Here is a 19,214-nt window from a genome sequence, read left to right on the forward strand (position 1 = left end):
TCTCCCTTCAACCATGGTTTTGTTTATATAGTGATTATAATTAAATGAATTACAAATGTATAATTTTTTTTCTATATAGTTGCATTGTTAGTTCATTTATTCCATGAAGAGACACAAATGCATTTCATGTGGCAGAACAAAATGTGACCTGTTTTCAGGCTTCTGTGGACCACAAACCTCATTTTCTCTTTGCAGATGTCTACATGTGAATGTGGCACTGTATAACACTTAGCAAGGGCAACTAAGGGGCCATTACAGTGCTTTTAGTAATGTTTGATTAATTTAAGTTATGTCTAAGCTTTATGGGCTCGCAGTCTCATGGGTAACAGCATTTACTCATATGAGAGATACCTCCAACAGACAACTGTTAGAGTGTAAGGCAAAGACTTTTCTTTTTAAGAAACTGATGAGTAATTAATTTTGTTACAAGTCAATCTGAAACAGATATGAGAACATGAAATTATTAAATATTTATTCTGTACATTTATAATCACAAACAGCAGGAATCAGTATGACTTCATCCATGGTGATCTTGTCTTTTTGTTTGGCCTCCAGTCCAGCAGCCTCCTGCCTTCTCAAACTCCTTCAGTCCAGTTCATTCTCTTTCTTTGGCTTGTCCTGGATCTGCTCTCCTGATGTCTTTGGCACAGTCTCGAAATAAGGTCTGTAGATGTAAATTCCACCGGCAACTCCGAGCATTGTGGCAAAGGCTAACTGTGTGAAAGGCAGTCTTCTTCGAAACATGATTTATTATTCTTTTAAAATTTAGGATTTCCCAATAGTGAACCTAAAAGAACAACAAAAGAGTTATAAGACACTTTAAATGCTCAAGCCAGTCCAACACACAGCTTTGAAACATGTGAAAACAGTAGTGAAATCACTCATCTCTTTACCACAAAGGCACAAAAATGTGAGGAAAGTGAAAAGTCTTTTTAGGTGTTAGCAAATTCGTTTGCACCACCGCTCAGTGCCTTTTTTCTCTGGAAAACTATCTATATGTATACTATTATTTTGAAAAATCCATATCGGATAATAGAGGAGGCCGATCGCTAGCTTCACAGCTTGTTCACCTTCTAGCTGGGAACATTTCAAATATAAAAACTTTTTATTTAAAAAATTATTATTTGTAACTTTCATAGCTCACCGAGGAAGCCTTTTGATCGATGTGTTTGTAACTGCGGAGCAGACGCACAAAGATAAAAACCCGAGGAGATAAAAACAGAAGAAAGAACAAGCAGGACAGTCAGTTACAGCAGGATGACATTCTTCTTCTACGCTGAGAAGAAAGCTGCACTGCACCACCTACAGGAGCGTAGAGTTACTTGCTGCTTGCTCACACACACAGAGTTTTAATATAAAGTAAGTTTTAATATTTTAACTTTAGAAATATTGATTCAAACAAAAATTTAATTATATGCATTGCTCTTCGACTTGAATATGCCTGCATATTCTGGCATATAAAATAAAATTTTTTGTGGTTATACTCACTCTTTCAAATAGATGCAAGTAAAACACAGCAAAATAAATACAATCAAAGATTCAGCTGCACTAAGTCCTGTTGCTTTTAAATCCATTTTCACCTCTCTAGCAGGAGTGGAGCCGTCTGAGCTTTGTCCGGTGCCACAGCAGTCATGTCAGTGGGGGGGATCCAGGGGCTTCTCTGTGAATTTCACATTGCCATGTCAATTTGCTAGGTGCTTGCTCAGATTTGAAGTTTAATTTTTACACTGTAGAAACACATTTTCTTCCCACACAGAGTGTACAGTGGACGCTAATGTTTTTGTCACTTTTTATAGAATCAAACTCAAAGTAATGTTAGTACTTCCAAGCTTTAAATGCAGCATTGTCATACTGTCTCCCACACTCTATATTATCGACTGTTGATCTATACACTTCTGTTGTTACCATGGACGTCGCACATTCGTATGTCATTGTCATGAGACACTCTCACAAACAAAATGGTTTAGTAATGCAGTAAAACAGCATACTCATGGGAAGGTAAGAGTAATCCAATTAGTTTTTTGCAATAGTAATCCCTTACTTGAAAAAAAATGTAATTGCATTAATTGTACTTGTAACACATTGCTGCACATCTGTGGTGGTCAGTATCTGAAAGTAGTCCAGGGAAGGAACAGTAGTGAACTAGTGACAAAGGCATGGGCAACCAAGGCTCTCTGACAAGCTACAGAGGTGTCAGAACACCCCTGTGCATTACAGATCAGTCTGATTCCCGTCTACCACCAAAAGCACCAACAACAAACTGGACCATGGGGCAATCACCTGTTTAAATGAATCATGTTTTCTTTTACATCACATGGATGGGCAGGTGTATCCATATTTTATCTGGTGAAAACCAGGCATCAGGATGCACTATGGGGAGAAGGCAAGTTGGTGGTGGCAGTATGATGCTTTAGACAATGTTTTGCTGGAAAACCTTGTTACTTTGACATGTACCACCTACATAAGTATTGTTGCAGACCATGTACACCCTTCCACTGAAACTGCATTCCCTAATGGCTGAAGTCGGCCACAAAGCAAAACAATGAGTGTGTGGTGTTGACTTCGCCTCCAAATTCTCCTAATCTAAATCCAGTTGAGCATCTGTGAATGGACAATATATCCAACCTTAAAACAGCAGGATGACAAAAATAAATAAAGGAGCTTTTATTTTGAAGGCGGGAGAGAACATTTCACCGGAAGTAGACATGATTGCGGAAGCGGTCCATAGTTCATTTAGCTAACTGAAGTTACCTTACATTTATGAAGACTTTTTGGAGATGTAACAGTCTAATAATGCTAGTTAAATAAACCCGAAGCTCGTCCCTGTCGGCAGGCCTGGAGCTCAGTTTGTCTTCACTTTTAAAACTGATTGTATATGTTAACTTTTTGATTGTGTGAGGAGCGAACTTACCTGCTGCAACACATACGCAGGTGAGCTGAGCTGAGCTATGCCCGCAAGAGGTTTATGTGAAGATGGAGAATCTGCGCTCACGTCTGAAGTTTGGGAGTAAAGTGGAGGACGTGAAGCTGAGGAGACGTAAATCCCAGCTGTACTCCAGGCAGGAGGAGAGTCCTCTGAACATCGGTGGGGCTCTGAGATTTATCACAAAGAGAAATAAAACAGGTGTTCTCCGCAGCTGCTCAAATGTGCTCATTTGTCTGACCTCCACAGGTGTGCTGAGCGTGACCGTGTTTTGTGTCGTGTTCAGACTGATTAACTGCCTCCTGGTTCAAACCAGCTTCGTCCCGGATGAGTACTGGCAGTCTCTGGAGGTCTCCCATAGGATGGTCTTCAAATATCCTTTTTGGGAGACACCCCTCACAGAGGGCACAGTGGATACGTGCACTTTTATTCATTCATTTACTTTTATTAAATATTTTAAGCAACTTTGCTGTGTTCAAAGTCACTTAAATCACCTTCCTTCCCCAATGTGATGCTCAGATTGGACTTCAGCAGGTGTCTTGATCATGTCACCATGTCTAATTGCAGTTGAGTTGGTGACCTGTGATTGGCTGATTGCAAATTTGGTTAGACTGTTGAGCTCTACTTTTTTGTGCTTTTCTGAACTTCCTAATTGTTGCCCCTGATACAATTCCACCAATTAAACATTAAGAAAATGAAAAACTAAACTGAAATGTGCAAACCCCCTGTTTATGTTTATGGTTCCCAGCAGAGATACATAAAGTGACTGTTCACTGTTTTAAATCCCAACAGCAGCTTCATGCATTACCGTTGTTATTCTATCCTTAACACAGTAACTTATGGGTATCTGACCTGGGAATGGAAGGCGGGAATAAGAGGATTCTCATATCCACTTCTCTTTGCATTCTTATATAAGATCTTACAGTTCATCAGCTACGACTCGGTTCAGCTGCTGGCAAGTTTCTTTATTATTTTCTCTCAGTAATCTTTTTTTAATGAGCATTTGAACAATTTCCTGTAGTCACAAAGTTTCTATAAACTTGTCTGGCTCTTCAGATTTGGCTTCCGCGAATTCTTCAGTCGCTTCTGGCTTCGTTTGCTGACGTGAAATTCTTCTTCCTGCTTCAAACGCTGGAAAATCAGGATGTTGCAAGATGGACAGTAGGTGGATGTATGCAGATAATGAAAGATTTGAGTGAATATAAGCAGACTGTTTTGCATGGTGACTGTGCTTGGGATTATTTTAAAGATGGAAAATGGAAGCCTGCCTTTTGTTCAATTTACACTGCGGTTTAAGCATAATAATAATAATAATAATGATAATAAAAATGGCTTCAGTGCTCTGCAGTTTTCATACCTAATCCTCACTTGTCTTTCACCTCCAGTTCTTCTGTCACATGTGCTCCTGGTTTACGTGGTTCTGCTGCACCAGGACTCTGACCAACAGCATGGAGGCCACCATCACCACTCTGGCTCTTTCTTACTTTCCTCTTCCCGGGTCCAAAACACACAGCAGGTCTTGATCTTAAATAGAATTTCTTCTAGAATAAAATTAAGAAACATGAAATAAATAAAAAATGAAAAAAAAAAATCTGAAAAAGTTAAAAGTAAAAAAAAAAACTGAATTAAAAAAGTCAATAAAAAATAAAAATACATTAAAAACAAGAGAAAAAAATCTTACACAAAGGATGCATATCAGAAAGTATCCTTGAAGTGAACTTACACTTTTCAGTTCACAGTAGTGTAAACTGTAACCTTAGCTATGCTTTAAATAAACAATAAATTAAAACCAAAACAGGCCGAACCCACCTCCCCATCAATCTGAGCCCTCCCCATCACTCCACATAACCAGAGACCAAAATAAACATCTGAAATGTAGCTTGATCAGAGTTATAAATAATAACCTCCATCTAAACTGATTGCCGGCAGTTTTAAAGCAAAGCGGGGCACCAAAGTCTCTCCTGTTGAATTACACAGAAGCGAAATGTACTTTTTATTTACCCTGATGATCTCTGTGGGGTGTTTTATATACATGCTGCTGTTTTCCAGTAAGAAGTACTTGGCCCTGGTGGCCTTGGCTGTGATTATTCGCCCGACGGCCGTGATCGTCTGGTTTCCTCTGCTGTTGTATCATTTCTGGCAGGAAGACAACAAACTGAGGCTCATCACTCATCACTACATTCCCACAGGGTTTGTACTTTCAGCCTCTTCTCCTCTATAACCGTTAGCTTTACAGTCTTTTGTCTCCGGTGTATGATTGTTCTGTCATCACTAGGACGTTGGCCATTGTCACTTCAACAGCGATTGACTGCTTTTTCTATGAGAAGGTAAAATCTCTCTGTCTCTCTCTCTGTCTCTCTCTCTCTCTCTCTCTCACTCACACACACACACACACACACACACACACACACACACACACACAAAAACAAACACACATATCCAGTAACTCCCTCAGCATGAAGTCGGTCGGCTGTAACGGCTCCTTTCTGTTTTCCAGTGGACACCAGTGCAGTTTAACTTCCTCAAGTTTAACATCTTGCACGGTGTGGCTGATTTCTACGGCTCTCACCCCTGGCACTGGTACCTCACTCAGGGCTTTGCCGTGGTGATCGGCCCTCATCTCCCGCTCTTTCTTTACGGTTGCATGCTCGCCTTCAAGAGATACAAAATCCTGCTGGCAGCTGTCGTCTGGACAATCGCAGTTTACAGGTGAAGCTGCAACCCACACTGCTTACCTGTTCTTGTGATGCTGGCTTATGGTTATTAAACACAAACGCAGAGTTTCCTTTGCCCCTTATTTTTATTCTTTAAAAAAAAAGATTAGTGTGAAATATTTGATGTCTGTTTGGACCCCGATTGGCTGCAGAGTGGAGCCTTCTATGGGTGGAGTTTCTTTCAACGCATGCGTGTGTGGATTTTGGATCTGGGTGAATTGGAGGCTGTGTCTGTGGCTTTAGCTCTTTTCATGTTCTCTGGCATGCAGAGCGTGCATAGTGTGTTTGGCCCATTTAAAACATTTATGTTGGTGGTGCTCGTCAAAGAAACCTCTCCACAAATGTCAGGAGCCAGATATTTTCCAACAGAACATTGTAACTTAAAGGCAAACAGCTTTATTCACTTTACCATTCAGTTTGATTTAGAGTCTGACTCATTTATGATTTATTATACCAATTTTATTTTGGTGATTTAAAAAGTCGATAGATCAGCCAATATTTTTCTTTTCTTTTCTGAAACAAATTTCTCTGACATATATGTGTAGTTATTTGTGAGTCGTTACTAAGATAATACGTCAGTCCAGTTTAACAATAATGTTGTTTTACTGTTTTGACAAGTCATGGATCTAGTTTGTACTCTAAACATTCTGCTTGGATCAGCTGATTTTGCCAACAGGGAAGTTACAGAGTGACCTCTGGTGGACAAACTATACAACATCAACACTCATAAAATCAGAATTAGAATACTTTATTAATCCCTAGGGAAATTAACTTAAGGGTCTTTTGCCAGTCTCTCTTTTAAATTTTTATTTGATGACCAATATGAATATCGATATTTCAGCAAATAGCTAAAATTGGCCGATGTATCATTTAGGTTGTGTTTGATGGATATTATTTTTAGTCCAATTATGTTGTTCAGTCATTCAGAGGCATTTATCTGAAAGCACATGCTCACCTGTTTCTGTTCTAAACATCCAGGAAGTCACATAGTCAAAGAAGAGGAGAAGGGACGGAGTTTAAATTGATGGTTTAAAGATCTCTGAGCAGATTTATTTTTACGCTCAACAAAACCCTTTATTCATTTTGAGTCCTCCTAAGACATTTGCAAACGTTTTTATTTTTTTTAACAGTGTGAAACCTGTTTAAATCCCAGCTACTTGTTATGTTACAGATTCCTATAAAGCTTCCTGTGGGTCCTGGTTGGTAGACAGTCTGACCTGTTTTATTTTTTCCTTCCAGTTTGCTTCCACACAAGGAGTTCAGATTCATTTATCCAGTGCTGCCTTTCTGTATGGTCTTCTGTGGTAAGTCACGTATTCACATCAGAACTGCAGTATGTGGTCATTTCCATCCAGGTGTGTTTATATAATAAACGTTTTCTTTCCACAGGCATTTCTTTGGCTCACCTGAAATCGTGGCGTCGACCTGCAGCAGCCGCCTTGTTATCGGCCAATCTTATTCCTGCTCTGTACACTGGTCTGATTCACCAGCGAGGCACTCTGGACGTCATGAACCACCTACAGCCACTTTGTGACGTAGGCAATGTCTCCACCACCCGTCCACAGCCGGATGTACTCTTTCTCATGCCCTGCCACTCAACACCCTTCTACAGGTATTTGATGTGTTTCAATAGATTTCCAAACCACTGCATTCAGTTGTTTTCATTTCACACAGCATCCCAAGTTTTCAAGATTTGGGATTGTCTTAACCTGATATTTAAGATTTATTCACTTAAAATCAGAGTTTTCAAAATAAAACATTGGAAACATGTTTTAATAATGCATCTGCTGTGGTACGAAAGATTGATTCATATAAACGTGCTTAGCTGTCCTGTCAGTCTTCAGAGCTCATTTCCTCGATCACATTATGATGCTGTGCAGCTGATGGTCCTCTGTCTCCTCACAGCCACATCCACTGCCCGATTAAGATGAGATTTCTCGAGTGTCCTCCAGATCTGGGAGAGGAAGCTTACGTGGATGAAGCTGAGAGATTTTACGAGGAGCCTCTTCTCTGGTTCAGGACCTCGTTCCCATACAAGTCCTCTCTGCCCACCCATCTGATCATGTTTGATGTTTTGGAAAAGGTAAGACACAAATTACATTTCTAATTTTTGCTTGCAGTGTTTTTAAGCACATTTTGTGTGTTTTCTTCACAGGAAATCTCTGTATTTTTGGAAGGGAATAACTTTGTGAGGGCAGCAAAGATATTTCACACTCATTTTCCTGAAGGAAGAGTCGGAGAAAGCATCTTTATTTATGAAAGGCACTGACAAACACTGAAACAATGGGAACTTTCTGTCCTTATGGCAAAACATGTGGGGGGGTTTCTTTTTCAAATGGAAATAAATATTTTACACTTAAATCTTGTCATTCATTTTCATCAATTTAAATTTTCATCAATTTAAAAAATCCTTTTATATACAGTTATATTTCCTCAAATGTTATTTTTTCCAGTTTTTTCCTTTTCCATCACAAGTGAAACTGTCCAGTTAAATTAAGTTAAAGGTGGAATGATAGGAAACAGCATGTGAGCTCTCACATCACACAAAGCTGTTAGTGTAGCAGCAAATTAAAACCATCAAACTGAACACAGAAACATCCAGAAGTGCCCCCCCCCCCCTTTTTTTTTTTTTAGTCTCTGCTATTTTTAAATGAAGGTGTTGGGGCGGAAGAGGGAGGTGCTCATCAGTCTAAAATTTACCAGCCAAAATTTAAAGAATGACTCAGTTTAACATCTTAGATAAACTCAAGCTACATGTAGTTAGGCCACGTCTTCCACTCCAACCAAATGATTTCTTCACCAAACACTAAAGAGCTGAAGGCCGTTCAGTAGCATTCAAAAGTTGTGCAAACTTACAAAAACAAAAAAGATGACTTTGCAACTAAAGTTTGTAGCCATTGTAATAAACTAGCTGAAATCGTTTCAGTATTTGGGGTCAAAGGGCATCGGGCCCAGCTCTATCTTCACGTCAGCCATGTGTCTGTCTGTGTTTCTTCCTGATCGGCTCCACTTGCGTTCGCTGTGGGGTCGAGACCGGGCTCGCTGCTGCTTACGCTGCTCCTGCTTTGTCCTCGATTCCTCCTTTGACTCTGCCTCGGGTCCTTCAAACGGCCCACTGGATGATTCAAACACAACACAGACGAATGACATCACCGTGAGCGTGATGATATGAAAAAATTTATATGAACCGGCTGCAGCGCTGAAGAAAACAGGTTCAGTCCTCACTCAATTAACCTAACCCCAACCTTTGTGGGGGACAAAAGGTGTTTTTGTTTTTTTTGTTTTCAGGTGTAAACCTGTTACCATGGCAATAGTAATTAGTGGTAACGGCAGGTGGTGTGCCTCTAATAATGACCTTCACTCCCTGGCTTAAATGGACCCTGTGTAAATGCTAAAATGTAAGCAGACATCAGAATAATAGAACTGGTAGAAGATGCCACGTACTTATTCCACTATTTAAGCTTAAAGTCAGCCAGAAAAGTCAGAGGTGGACTCCCAGTACACCTCCCAGTAAAGATTGAATCAGCTCATCTAAACACCCGATGGAGGCTTGTACAACCCAATAAATCATTCATAAAACTGTTTATACACTTGTCCCTGTGTTTGAATTGTATGCAGGACTAAAGGAGAAAAAACATTTATGATTTTTATTTTACACCAGATATTTCCAGTAGATAATCAAACTACAGACAAATGAATTTTGATTAAATTACTTCAGTTATTAATTTTTGGAACTACAAACAACATTCAACCAAAAAAAGGAACGACTGAAAACAGTGAAATTACATTATTTACACGTAATTTGAGTTACAGCAATTGATTGCAATTCTTCACCGACCAGTCTCTGATGGACTGCGGTTGTTTGGAGTCCGAGTTCCACCCACCAGGTGACCCGTGCAATCGCCTTGTGCTCAAAAAGTTGCACAAGTAACAATTTGCAGTCAGTTGCAAAAAGAAGAAAAGAAAAAAGTAATGAAAAAACTGAGCTGACCATCATAGTTTTACTTTAGTGTGACTATTGAGCCATTATTTTGCTTCCTTACAGTTATCGAACCACCTTTGATGAGCTCCGCCCCATTTTCCTGTCAGCATGAGGCTGTAAAAGTGAGCTCTCTAGTTTGATTATTACTGTTTATTGAACATTTAGAGGAGCTGGCTTTTTTTTAAAGGTCTATTTTTATTTTAGTTATTTTTCACACATTTTTAGTTTAGATCACTATAACAGCTTCACTTGGACTGTTTCCGAGAAATTTGGTGGTTTTTTTGTAAATTTATGACTTTAATCTAGAATTTATTTTCACCCATCCAGAACCTTTAATTTATTGTTAGGTTGCGTCTGAATAATTTATAAAGGATCTTTCTGGACGCTCACCTCGGGCCGTAACTCTTTGTGTTTGTTTCTCCAAAGAAGTGCCTGTAGATGTAGTCATCAACATCCCCGAAAGCGTCATCATCAAGGCCGTGGTACTTGCGCATGTCTGCGAGAAAGTTTTCGACCCCGCTCACAAAGTCTGTGAACAGCATCTGGTCGTGAATGAACACTCCGTTGCGGAAGAAGTTGTTGATGAACGTCTCCAGCTCCTTCCAATGGTGGAAGTGGTCGACCTCCTGCTGCAAGTAGCTCTGCAGCAGCTTGTGAAACTCGTCAGCTCTGATTGGCTCTGTGGCTTTGTTGAAGAGCCTGGTGGATTCCTGGTAGGCACAGTCGAAAACCCCGGAGCATCCCTTCATGTGGGCTTTGTGAGTGTTTTGCTCCCAGTCCTGGTGAACTTTGTCTCCTGACTTCCGGGTGTTGTGGCCAGTGTCGTGTTTGTGTCGTTGATGAGGCTTGTGGGACCTGTGCTGCCACGACTCCCTTGTATTCTTCTCATTGCTTCTCTGTTTATAAAACCCTCGGGCTTTATTGATGAAGGTCGAGGCAGAATCCTTGAAATGTCTGAAAGTGGATTTGACAGAGTCAGAGAACTTCCTCAGGTTCTCCTTCACGGCCTCTTTGGCTTTTTTAATCTGCTCCTTGTGGTGGTGTACGAACTCTTTGGTGGAGTTCTTCACAGCATCAAACGTCTCCTTCACTTTTCCCGCCATGCCATGCTTTGGTTTTTTCACTTTGGGCTCCGTGTCTCCTTTGGGTCTTTCCTCTTTGGTCTCCACATACAGCCGCTCCCACAGGTCAGAGCGCTGCTGCTCAAAGCTCAGCCTCTTCTCCAGCTCCATCAGACGGGACTGCAGCTCCTCCGCCTCTGAACCCAATTCCTTTCCAGCTCCTGGGAATCGACTTCTCAGTTGACTTAGCTCTCTCCTCAGCTCATCCGTAACCTTCCTCTCTTTGTCAAGCTTCTTTCTCAGCGTCTGTGCTTCGGCCATCATGTTAGTCAGCTGGCCGTGGAAGCTTCTGGTCACCTGCTTCTCTTCCTCCAGCTGCTCTTTCAGGTTCTGGTTTTCTGACAGCAGCAAGTCGGCTCCTTCTTCCATCGACTCCAGATCTCTGATCTTAGAGTGCAGACTCTTCAGCTCCTCCTGTAAGGCTGACAATGACATCTCTTCTCGCTGCAGAGAGCTTTTCAGCAGCTGGTTCTCAGCTGCTAACTTCTGCTGCTGAGACACCATGTTAGTGTTCTCCTCCTCCTTCTCTTTCAGCAACATTTCCAACTTATCTCTCTGGGTCTTGATGGGAAAAAGAGGAACAGACATAAGATAGCATAGCTGTGATTACCTGAAGCAGTGCATTCACTAAAATTATTAAATATTTCAACAATAAAACTAAATATTTAGTATTTCTATTTTTAAATACCAGAAAAACGCAACCAAGTGTGGTGGAGGAATAATTCTTCTTGCATAGAAACACCCTGTTCTTCTACTGGGTTTGCAGAAATCAAGTGAAAAGTGTACGCAGCAACAAAAACATTATGATCCAGATGGGGGATAGATCTGATCAGCTGTTCACAGCACGTCCTATGTTGGAATATATGTTGTCACGTTGTCAGAAAGAATGATCACGTTTTCATGTGCACCATCACAAGAGTAAGTGATGTCATTTTCCTGGGATTTTTTAACGTTAAATTTGTGTAAAATTTTAAGAGATACAGATTTGACATTTGTGTATCTGAAAAAATGTGTGAATTTTTTAATTTATTTATGTAGGTATTATTACATACATATACAAAACCCTGGGATATAAAGTTTGTATTGATGTATATTAAGTTAAAATGCTCAAAATAAAATGTGAAGAGGCTCTGACAGAATATTATAAACCTGGAGTGTCACCATCAGTTACCTGAACATGAGCCTGTTTCAGAATGAGCTCTTGGTTCTCGTTCCTAATACTCTCAAGCTCCATGAGCAATGGAATTTGGTCGTCATGCATTTCTTCTATGCCATACTCGAACAACTCTTCCTAAGTGAGAAAAAGAAGTAAAACAAGCCCATCAAAGTCCTGCTTATGGCTCCTCCATCTTTGATTTTTTTTTTAATCTATCTAAGATGAATATGGTTTGTGGGAGCTGAAGCTCAATATCCAGATGGTTGTTGGTTCTATATTTGTTTCACATCTTATAAGAGCAGAGGTGTCCAACATGAGGCCTGAGGCCAGATTTATAAAGTGGGAAACAGCAGTGAAATCATTAAATACTATTAAATATCTTTCACTTTGACTTCTGGTTCCAGATTTATTAAAATCTCAGCTCTGGTTGAAGTAAAGTTATAAGTAAAGAAATATGCAGCAGTGTTTTGTTTGAATGCCCCACTTCAGGTTAAATTTGGACTGAACTAAAAAGAGTTTGACACCCCTGTATAAGAGGAAGGTAAATATCCACATTTAGTCTTTACGACTGAGTTTCTGTTACACTAGTACCAACTCAGCTCGACTAGGTTTTTAGGGTTTCCATTAGGTGGTAGTGCCTGATATCAGATACTCTTTTAGTACCTACTCAGCCAGGGATCCAAGCAATCTGAGTCTGACTTTTGGTAGATTCTAATGCTTTTTTTTACTGCACAATTGTAGATCAAATTCATACACACCACAGCATTATGAAGGATTTAAGAATAAAAGCAAATAAAGTGATAAATTATCCATGTAAGAAGTTACAAAAATCAAAAGCACGGCACAGAAATTCATGATTACTGTTCTACTAAAAATAATAAAATTACTCCTCGAGTCGGGACCTGTGTAGTCACTGACCTGGGATGTAAGGTCCATCACATAGTCCACATCAAAGAGCTTCTTCTTCATCTCGTATTTCTCTGTAAGTGAAAGTTTTTACACATTACAGTAGACAGGAAACAGGTTGAATCACATGAGCTACAGTACATCCCTAAAGTTGAGGTCCAAGAAAACTTTCTACATTTATCCCAGTAAAGCTGGACTACTCACCATAGAAGTGACCCAAACACAGGAAGGCAGCTATTACGACAGTGATGAGGATCGACGTTTTGAAGATGCTGCTGCTTTGGGCTCTCTCTTCAACATCCCGAGCAGCTCCTCTCACTTCAGTCTCCTCCTCCTCTTGCTGCTGCTTCTGTTCTTTAACCTCCTGCTCCCCTTTATCATCATCATCATCACTCGGGCGAGATTCCAACACAGCCTCCTCCTCGGGGTCGGTCACGGTGTTTGTGGTACTCCTCCTCAACCTTCGTCTCCGTACAACAGTGCTGGCGCTGCGTCCAGCCTCGTCCTCGCTGCTGCTCGAGTTTGTCACCGCTGGCGGCTGCACTGGGAAAACTACGGTTAAAAAATGAGAAGTTTTACATGAAGAGAGGAAAAAAAGCACAAAACAAAAAACAGCACACATGCAAACGGTTTCAAAAAGCAGGCATCGGTGCAGTTAATCATGCAGACAACAAGTACTGGCAGTGAGACCCCTGATCCATTTGTACACTTTGGGCCACATATAGCTCATTTGGCTCTTACATGGGCTGAACCAGTGACACTGCCCTGAAGTTTAACTACACCTTTAATGGACAGTTGCACCTGAGTACTACTTGTTGGCCCCTGTCATATTACCTTAAACCCACAGTGGATGCTCTAGCTCACTGGTTTAGCTTGCTTGAGAACTGGTATATCAGCCAGCACTAACAAAAACAAAGCTTAGAACTATTTGTTTAATCAGAGATTTGCTTTCCTCGGTTGCTGTGTTTGAAAAACACAAGCATACACACTTATCCACCAATTCCTAAAAAGAAAGAAATAATTTAAAGGACACTACTTCTCTGGTGCTACTCCAGAGACTGTTCCTGCATTAATCACATTCAGAAAACTACAGAGTTGAGTCTACAGTACCACTGATTACTGACAGTTTGGCAGCCTGGACCTGGCTATCACTATCTCACGGTTTTGTAACCAAATGGGAGGAACGAGACAGATCTGACTAAGAAACTAAGGAATACTGCAGTCATTTAAAGACAGCCATACCGCAAGACATTTTAACTGTTCTGGTACCATAATTCACAAGATAAACACCCTTGTGTGTTAAAAATGTATACCACACAAACCAGATGAGACTTTAAATGTAGTTTGAAACCCTCTCCACTGTCTATGCTTTACATATAGGCTATAGTTATTATCTCACTTTTCCACACAGAAAAATTAAATAAATAAATCAAAGTATTTGACTCCTCATATTTGCTCAGGCACACAGGCTTTAAACTGTCTGACAGCATCTCATCACCTCACAGTGATTCAGCTGCATCAGGATTAGTTTCGAGCGCTGCTCACCAAGCTAAGCATCAAATCAGAGTCACTGCATTTTCAAATCAGGCCACCTGGAAAAGAGTGGCCACCGGTCAGCTGACTTCTCAGACGGCTGCTTAAGTTCATCAGAGTCTGTGGAAGTTTCCAGTGACTCAACAACAAACCTGCTTTGGCAAACAGGAGAAATGTTTGTGTTGTTGTTTTAATGTTGGTAATAAAATCAGCTGTCTTTAGTGTGTGTGCGCCGTCCTACCGGTCTCTGCAGCACTGAAGGTGTACTGGCTGCTGCAGGAGGTGCCGAGGTAAAGATCTTCACTGACGGCTGCCTCTTCTTCCACTTCGGCATGCTCCCCCTCCTTCAAGTCTGGCAGAGTCACGATGTCGGAGAGGTCGCTGGAGGACAGCACAGGCTCTTTCCCTGCAGCTTCGTCTCCGGCCTGCAGACGATACAATGAAGACAAGTTATACAGCGAGAAGAAGGGACGAGGCTCTGGATTAATTATTCCGGGGACATTTTCATGTCCTCTCACCTCTGAGGCGTTCAGTGTCTCATCTAAAGTTTGTTCTCCCAGAGTGTTGTCCAGTGAATCAGCAGTCCTTTCTTCTGCACACACAGCTGTCAATGTGAACATAAATGTGTGTTGTGTCAAACAAACTCCAATCAAAGTCACATCTGGATAAAAAAAAAAAAAAAGAAGGAGCTTTACCAGCAGATACCGAAGTCTGAACATCCTGCGCCTCTGGTTCTTGCACCAGAGGGCGCTCTAACAGCTGGGCTCCATACTCCACTGCAGTCTCGGATCCCAAAGTCTCAATATCTGAACCCTGCAAACACAAACGTTCAAAAACCAAACACACTGGATGAACTTCATTGAACTTTCTTTATAAATAACTGACCGTAATTAACTATTCAGAAATGGACAATTTAATGATGAATTATAGCTGTAACTGACCAGCTATAGCAAAAAGCTGAAGGTTTTATCAATGAAGAAAAATATTTTAAATTTTTCTTGTTAATGAGGGAAAAAAATTAAGCATAAACAGAATACATTAAGGCTAGTGCTGTCAGTGTCAGCAAACTCTGGTTTGCAGTTAAATTTGTTTATCTTGTAAAACTCTAAAATAAACTTGAAGAAAGAACACAGGAAACTGTAATGTAGCATATCTCTTCAACATGTTCAACAATTCATTGACATTTTATACTTAATGACCCATGCAGACCTGATTAAAATGATAAAAACCATAAGACAACAAGTGGTAAGGATAAAGGATAAACAGAGGAAAGGATTTATACCTCATTACTAATAATAGTCCAGCCACAGGAGGACTCTGCATCGCTGGAGGTCTCTGACATTTCTGTCAGCTGTCAGCAGCACACAGACGTCTGGAGGAGAGAAGAAGAACACCTGAACTTGACTGAGCATCATTTTCAAATTTACAATAAAATTGTTTTCAGAAGCTTTACACAAGTAAAAGTAGAAAACCAGCACTGGAAAAATATTACGTTCAAAGTAAGTCTAGTAATAAAAGTGAAACTAATAAAATATGTATGTAAATTCAGAAAATTTAGATAAAATAAAGGCACTCACTGGAGGAAAATGGCCCCTGAGTTTCTTATATCGTTATGCGTTTAATCAGACATACAGAAATATAAAAGCAGTTTGGTTTTTGTAGATGATGAAAGTCGAGTCCATTTTCTAACATATCAACCTGCAACTAACAATAATGATCTGCTGATTATGTTTCCAATAAATTAATTACTTAGTTCCTAAAACTTCAGAAAATACTTTATATTTCTGTATTAAATCGACACTGTAAGTTAATTTGAGCACAGCAACTCTGACTGACTGCTGCCATTTCTGATATCAACTTGAAGAGAGAAACACTGCCGCCATCTGCAGAGCGACGCAGGTACACCAGACAGATAAGTGCAAATGCTGCCAACGGCATCAGCCTCTTGACTGGGCTATGTGGTAGGCTGAATTACCACTTAAAGTGACACCATCACATTGATATGTTGTCCAAACAACACCTTAAATCTCCCTTAATTTTCAAAATTACTGAAGGTTAAAATGAGCAAAAGTAGCAAATTTTAAAAGCTGGGAGGAAGAAATGTACAAATATTAACCAAGCAACCAATAAACAATTATACAACCAATACCACAATATTGTCCTCTGAAATAACATGTAGGTCTCAAATAAAGTAAATAAATCCTCCAGTTTTTCCACTTCGATGCAGCACTCAAGTTCTTTCTTTATGTTGCACCGTCTTTCCCATCCCACCCATAAACAGAAACCTAAGCTGCTGAGAAAAACACTTCAAGCTTGTTCAGAAGTCACGGAGGGATCAATTAAACGCTTCAGCACCACCATCCACACCCAGCTACAGGCATGAGCAGGGTGTGGGTTTTCACAGGGATAGCAAAATAAATACACGTAACAGTTTAACAGTGCAGGCAGTGACACCAACAGCTGCACAAATCATTGAGTTATTATTTCTATCTGACTTAGACTATGCCTGCTGTTCAGCCTCTTGTAGTGAAAGGCAAAGCGAGATGTGCAGGTGAGAGTGGCACAGCATGCAATTAAACTTCTATCAATCACTGCACATCCTGTTTATACAGCAGGGACTACTTTCACTCCATATAAAGAAAAAAAACAAACCCCCACACATCAGTTAAATAAATTCATCCACCCATCACGCGGCTGACCAGTGGTGTCACTTTACATTCGACTGCCAGACTGCTGCAGCAGTGGAGCTCCCGCTGAGCTCCACCTACACCTGACACAATATGTTGTAGTGAAAAGATGAGAAAGACCTGTATGCCACAAAAAATTCACAGCAGGCCTGTCCAACTCATTTTAGTTTGTAGATCTGACTGTAACACGCGAAAGAGCTTTCTGCTCGTCTCCTCCTGCACCATTAGGAGCTTTGCACACAGATACATCTTAGGCTCCGGAAGGTTCTTATCTAGATGTTAACATGTTGCCTAGAAACCATGTAGCAACAGCTTAAAATTATCTGTTTTTAGTATTTAAGCACTTATCAACACCTTATAAAAGAACTGTAGATTTTTATTTTTTTTTATCAACAAAAATATCTTATCCATATCCACAAAAGTTGAATTATGCACAATATAGTATGTTGCCCTCAAGTTGCCTGGCAACCACCCTGCATTGGGTTAAGTGGCCTGTTTATAGTCTTTAGATCTGGGGTGACCAACTCCAGTCCTCAAGGGCTACCATCCTGCAGCTTTTAGATGCATCCCAACACAGCTGAATCAAATGATTTGATTACCTCTTCAGCATGCCATGACGTTTGGCAAAGGTCTGTTAACAAGCCATTCATTTGGTTCAGGTGTGTCAAAACAAGGATGCATCTAAAAGCTGCATGAAGGTAGCTCTCGAGGACTGGAGTTGGTGACCCCTGCTTTAGATACAGGATTTTTAAGACTGATACCAATACTCAGTGATTTAAAAATCCAATATTTACTCATATCACCCTAATTATTACTGAACATGGTTCTGCGTAGATCAGCTGTGTTTCGTCAGGACACACAAGGAAAGCAGTGGTTGACTTGTCAAATCTAGAAAAACCAGACAAACTAACATGAATCAGTTGTAAAGAATCGTTTCTGCTTGCTTTCATGTGAAAGTCACAATACTCACTTGTTATTTACCGACCATTTACCGGTCTGCAACGTGCCCTCTGATGGGCACACTATTAAACATCAACATCACAATATAGTTGCGAGCAAGGTTATAATAACTAAAACTAAATATGCATAATGGCAAAGAGGCCAGCAGAAAGTACAACAAAAGTTAGTTAATAGTTTTATAAAGATATTTAAAGTGGTCAAATAGGACTGGGTTGATTATAATGCAGAACACTGACACAATAACACAGAGTCATAAAGATACTTGGATAACAGCTAATTTCTTTATTGTATATACATAAATCCTGTAAACTACAGCCTGTATATAAACACAGATATTAGTCATAAAAAAATCACACAGAAACATCAGTAATCACTTTTTGGCACGAAACCTCATTGGAGTCTTGTTGTGGCATCCCTAGATCTACGCGGTACTGTGATAATACCGTTATAACCCCTAACTTTGGCAGTGTCAAACTCCTCACCCCGAATCCGGTTACATGTCCCCCCTGTCGACGTGTTGTAACCGCAGCTAATGCCTTTTTTTCCAGCTGGTCACGAGCTGATACCTGGCAGTGTAAACAAACAGAGGAACCAGCGCCCTCTGGCGGTGAAAGCCAACCAGCGCGCGGCCTCACGCTGAAAAAAAGCCGCTGTTTACGTCTCTAACGGACAAATCTGCGGTTAAGCCTGCAGCAGCTACGGGCAGCGAACACCAGCTTCGTCCGCTGACATCAAATAACCGCATTTGGCGTCAGTTTCGCTGTTACCGAACTAACTTCAGAGGCGTGTTATTACCGTCACCTCTATAAACGTCGTCGGAACGTATAATTGAAACCGTCTCGAGACTATCCGTTATTTTTAACAGTCGTTTAACATCACTGCAACCTAGAGTATGACGATAAGTGACTAAACTCACCAGTGTTTTGTTCCTGGCGGCGATACAGCTATTTGCAAGAAGCTCCACAGTTATTGCAGTATATGCCCGAGCCAGTTTATCCGTTAACGCTGCGTAACCGACCAGTGGGAGGGAAGTGTAGTTTTAAAGGGTTTAGCTGGACACGCGGCGCAATGTCTTCTGCGAACACCCGAAACTACATATCCCATGGGTCAGCGCGGCGGCCAAACAAAAGGGTGGAGCGAAAATCCCCGTGCGGCTGCGAAAAAGAAAAAAATATAAACAAGGAAGCGTGACGAAGCACCGACACAGTAACAATAACGAGGGCGGAGACACG

At 40.6% G+C, this 19,214-nt stretch overlaps 3 protein-coding genes across 5 annotated transcripts; 1 reads left to right on the forward strand and 2 right to left on the reverse strand.

The window, feature by feature from the left end:
• Positions 1 to 447: 447 nt before the first annotated feature.
• pigbos1 (PIGB opposite strand 1) lies at positions 448 to 1,282 on the reverse strand. The gene is made up of 2 exons (XM_035906008.2): positions 1,145 to 1,282; positions 448 to 787 (listed from the first exon to the last, which is right to left on the reverse strand). The coding sequence occupies exon 2, from the start codon at positions 742 to 744 to the stop codon at positions 586 to 588; it is 159 nt and encodes a 52-aa protein (XP_035761901.1). The 5' UTR covers positions 745 to 787; positions 1,145 to 1,282; the 3' UTR covers positions 448 to 585.
• A 1,418-nt stretch (positions 1,283 to 2,700) lies between these two features.
• pigb (phosphatidylinositol glycan anchor biosynthesis, class B) lies at positions 2,701 to 7,998 on the forward strand. Its single transcript, XM_006780072.2, has 12 exons — positions 2,701 to 3,085; positions 3,173 to 3,296; positions 3,761 to 3,878; positions 3,980 to 4,084; positions 4,309 to 4,439; positions 4,973 to 5,113; positions 5,199 to 5,250; positions 5,421 to 5,632; positions 6,877 to 6,941; positions 7,027 to 7,249; positions 7,543 to 7,720; positions 7,793 to 7,998. The coding sequence occupies exons 1-12, from the start codon at positions 2,974 to 2,976 to the stop codon at positions 7,904 to 7,906; spliced, it is 1,575 nt and encodes a 524-aa protein (XP_006780135.2). The 5' UTR covers positions 2,701 to 2,973; the 3' UTR covers positions 7,907 to 7,998.
• ccpg1 (cell cycle progression 1) lies at positions 7,872 to 19,009 on the reverse strand. Of its 3 annotated transcripts, none has more exons than XM_006780074.3 (11): positions 18,899 to 19,009; positions 15,618 to 15,707; positions 15,031 to 15,148; positions 14,854 to 14,939; positions 14,577 to 14,760; positions 14,395 to 14,487; positions 13,007 to 13,354; positions 12,815 to 12,876; positions 11,912 to 12,031; positions 10,010 to 11,301; positions 7,872 to 8,752 (listed from the first exon to the last, which is right to left on the reverse strand). In XM_006780074.3, the coding sequence occupies exons 2-11, from the start codon at positions 15,675 to 15,677 to the stop codon at positions 8,560 to 8,562; spliced, it is 2,556 nt and encodes an 851-aa protein (XP_006780137.2). In that variant the 5' UTR covers positions 15,678 to 15,707; positions 18,899 to 19,009; the 3' UTR covers positions 7,872 to 8,559. The 3 variants fall into 3 exon arrangements, with proteins under 3 accessions (XP_006780137.2, XP_006780136.2, XP_006780138.2); XM_006780073.3 differs by having other exon boundaries at positions 14,395 to 14,490; XM_006780075.3 differs by lacking the exon at positions 14,395 to 14,487.
• Between the last annotated feature and the right edge of the window lie 205 nt (positions 19,010 to 19,214).

This window comes from Neolamprologus brichardi, chromosome 1, assembly GCF_056152115.1.
Source record: "Neolamprologus brichardi isolate AB-2024 chromosome 1, ASM5615211v1, whole genome shotgun sequence".
Lineage (NCBI taxonomy): Eukaryota > Metazoa > Chordata > Actinopteri > Cichliformes > Cichlidae > Neolamprologus > Neolamprologus brichardi.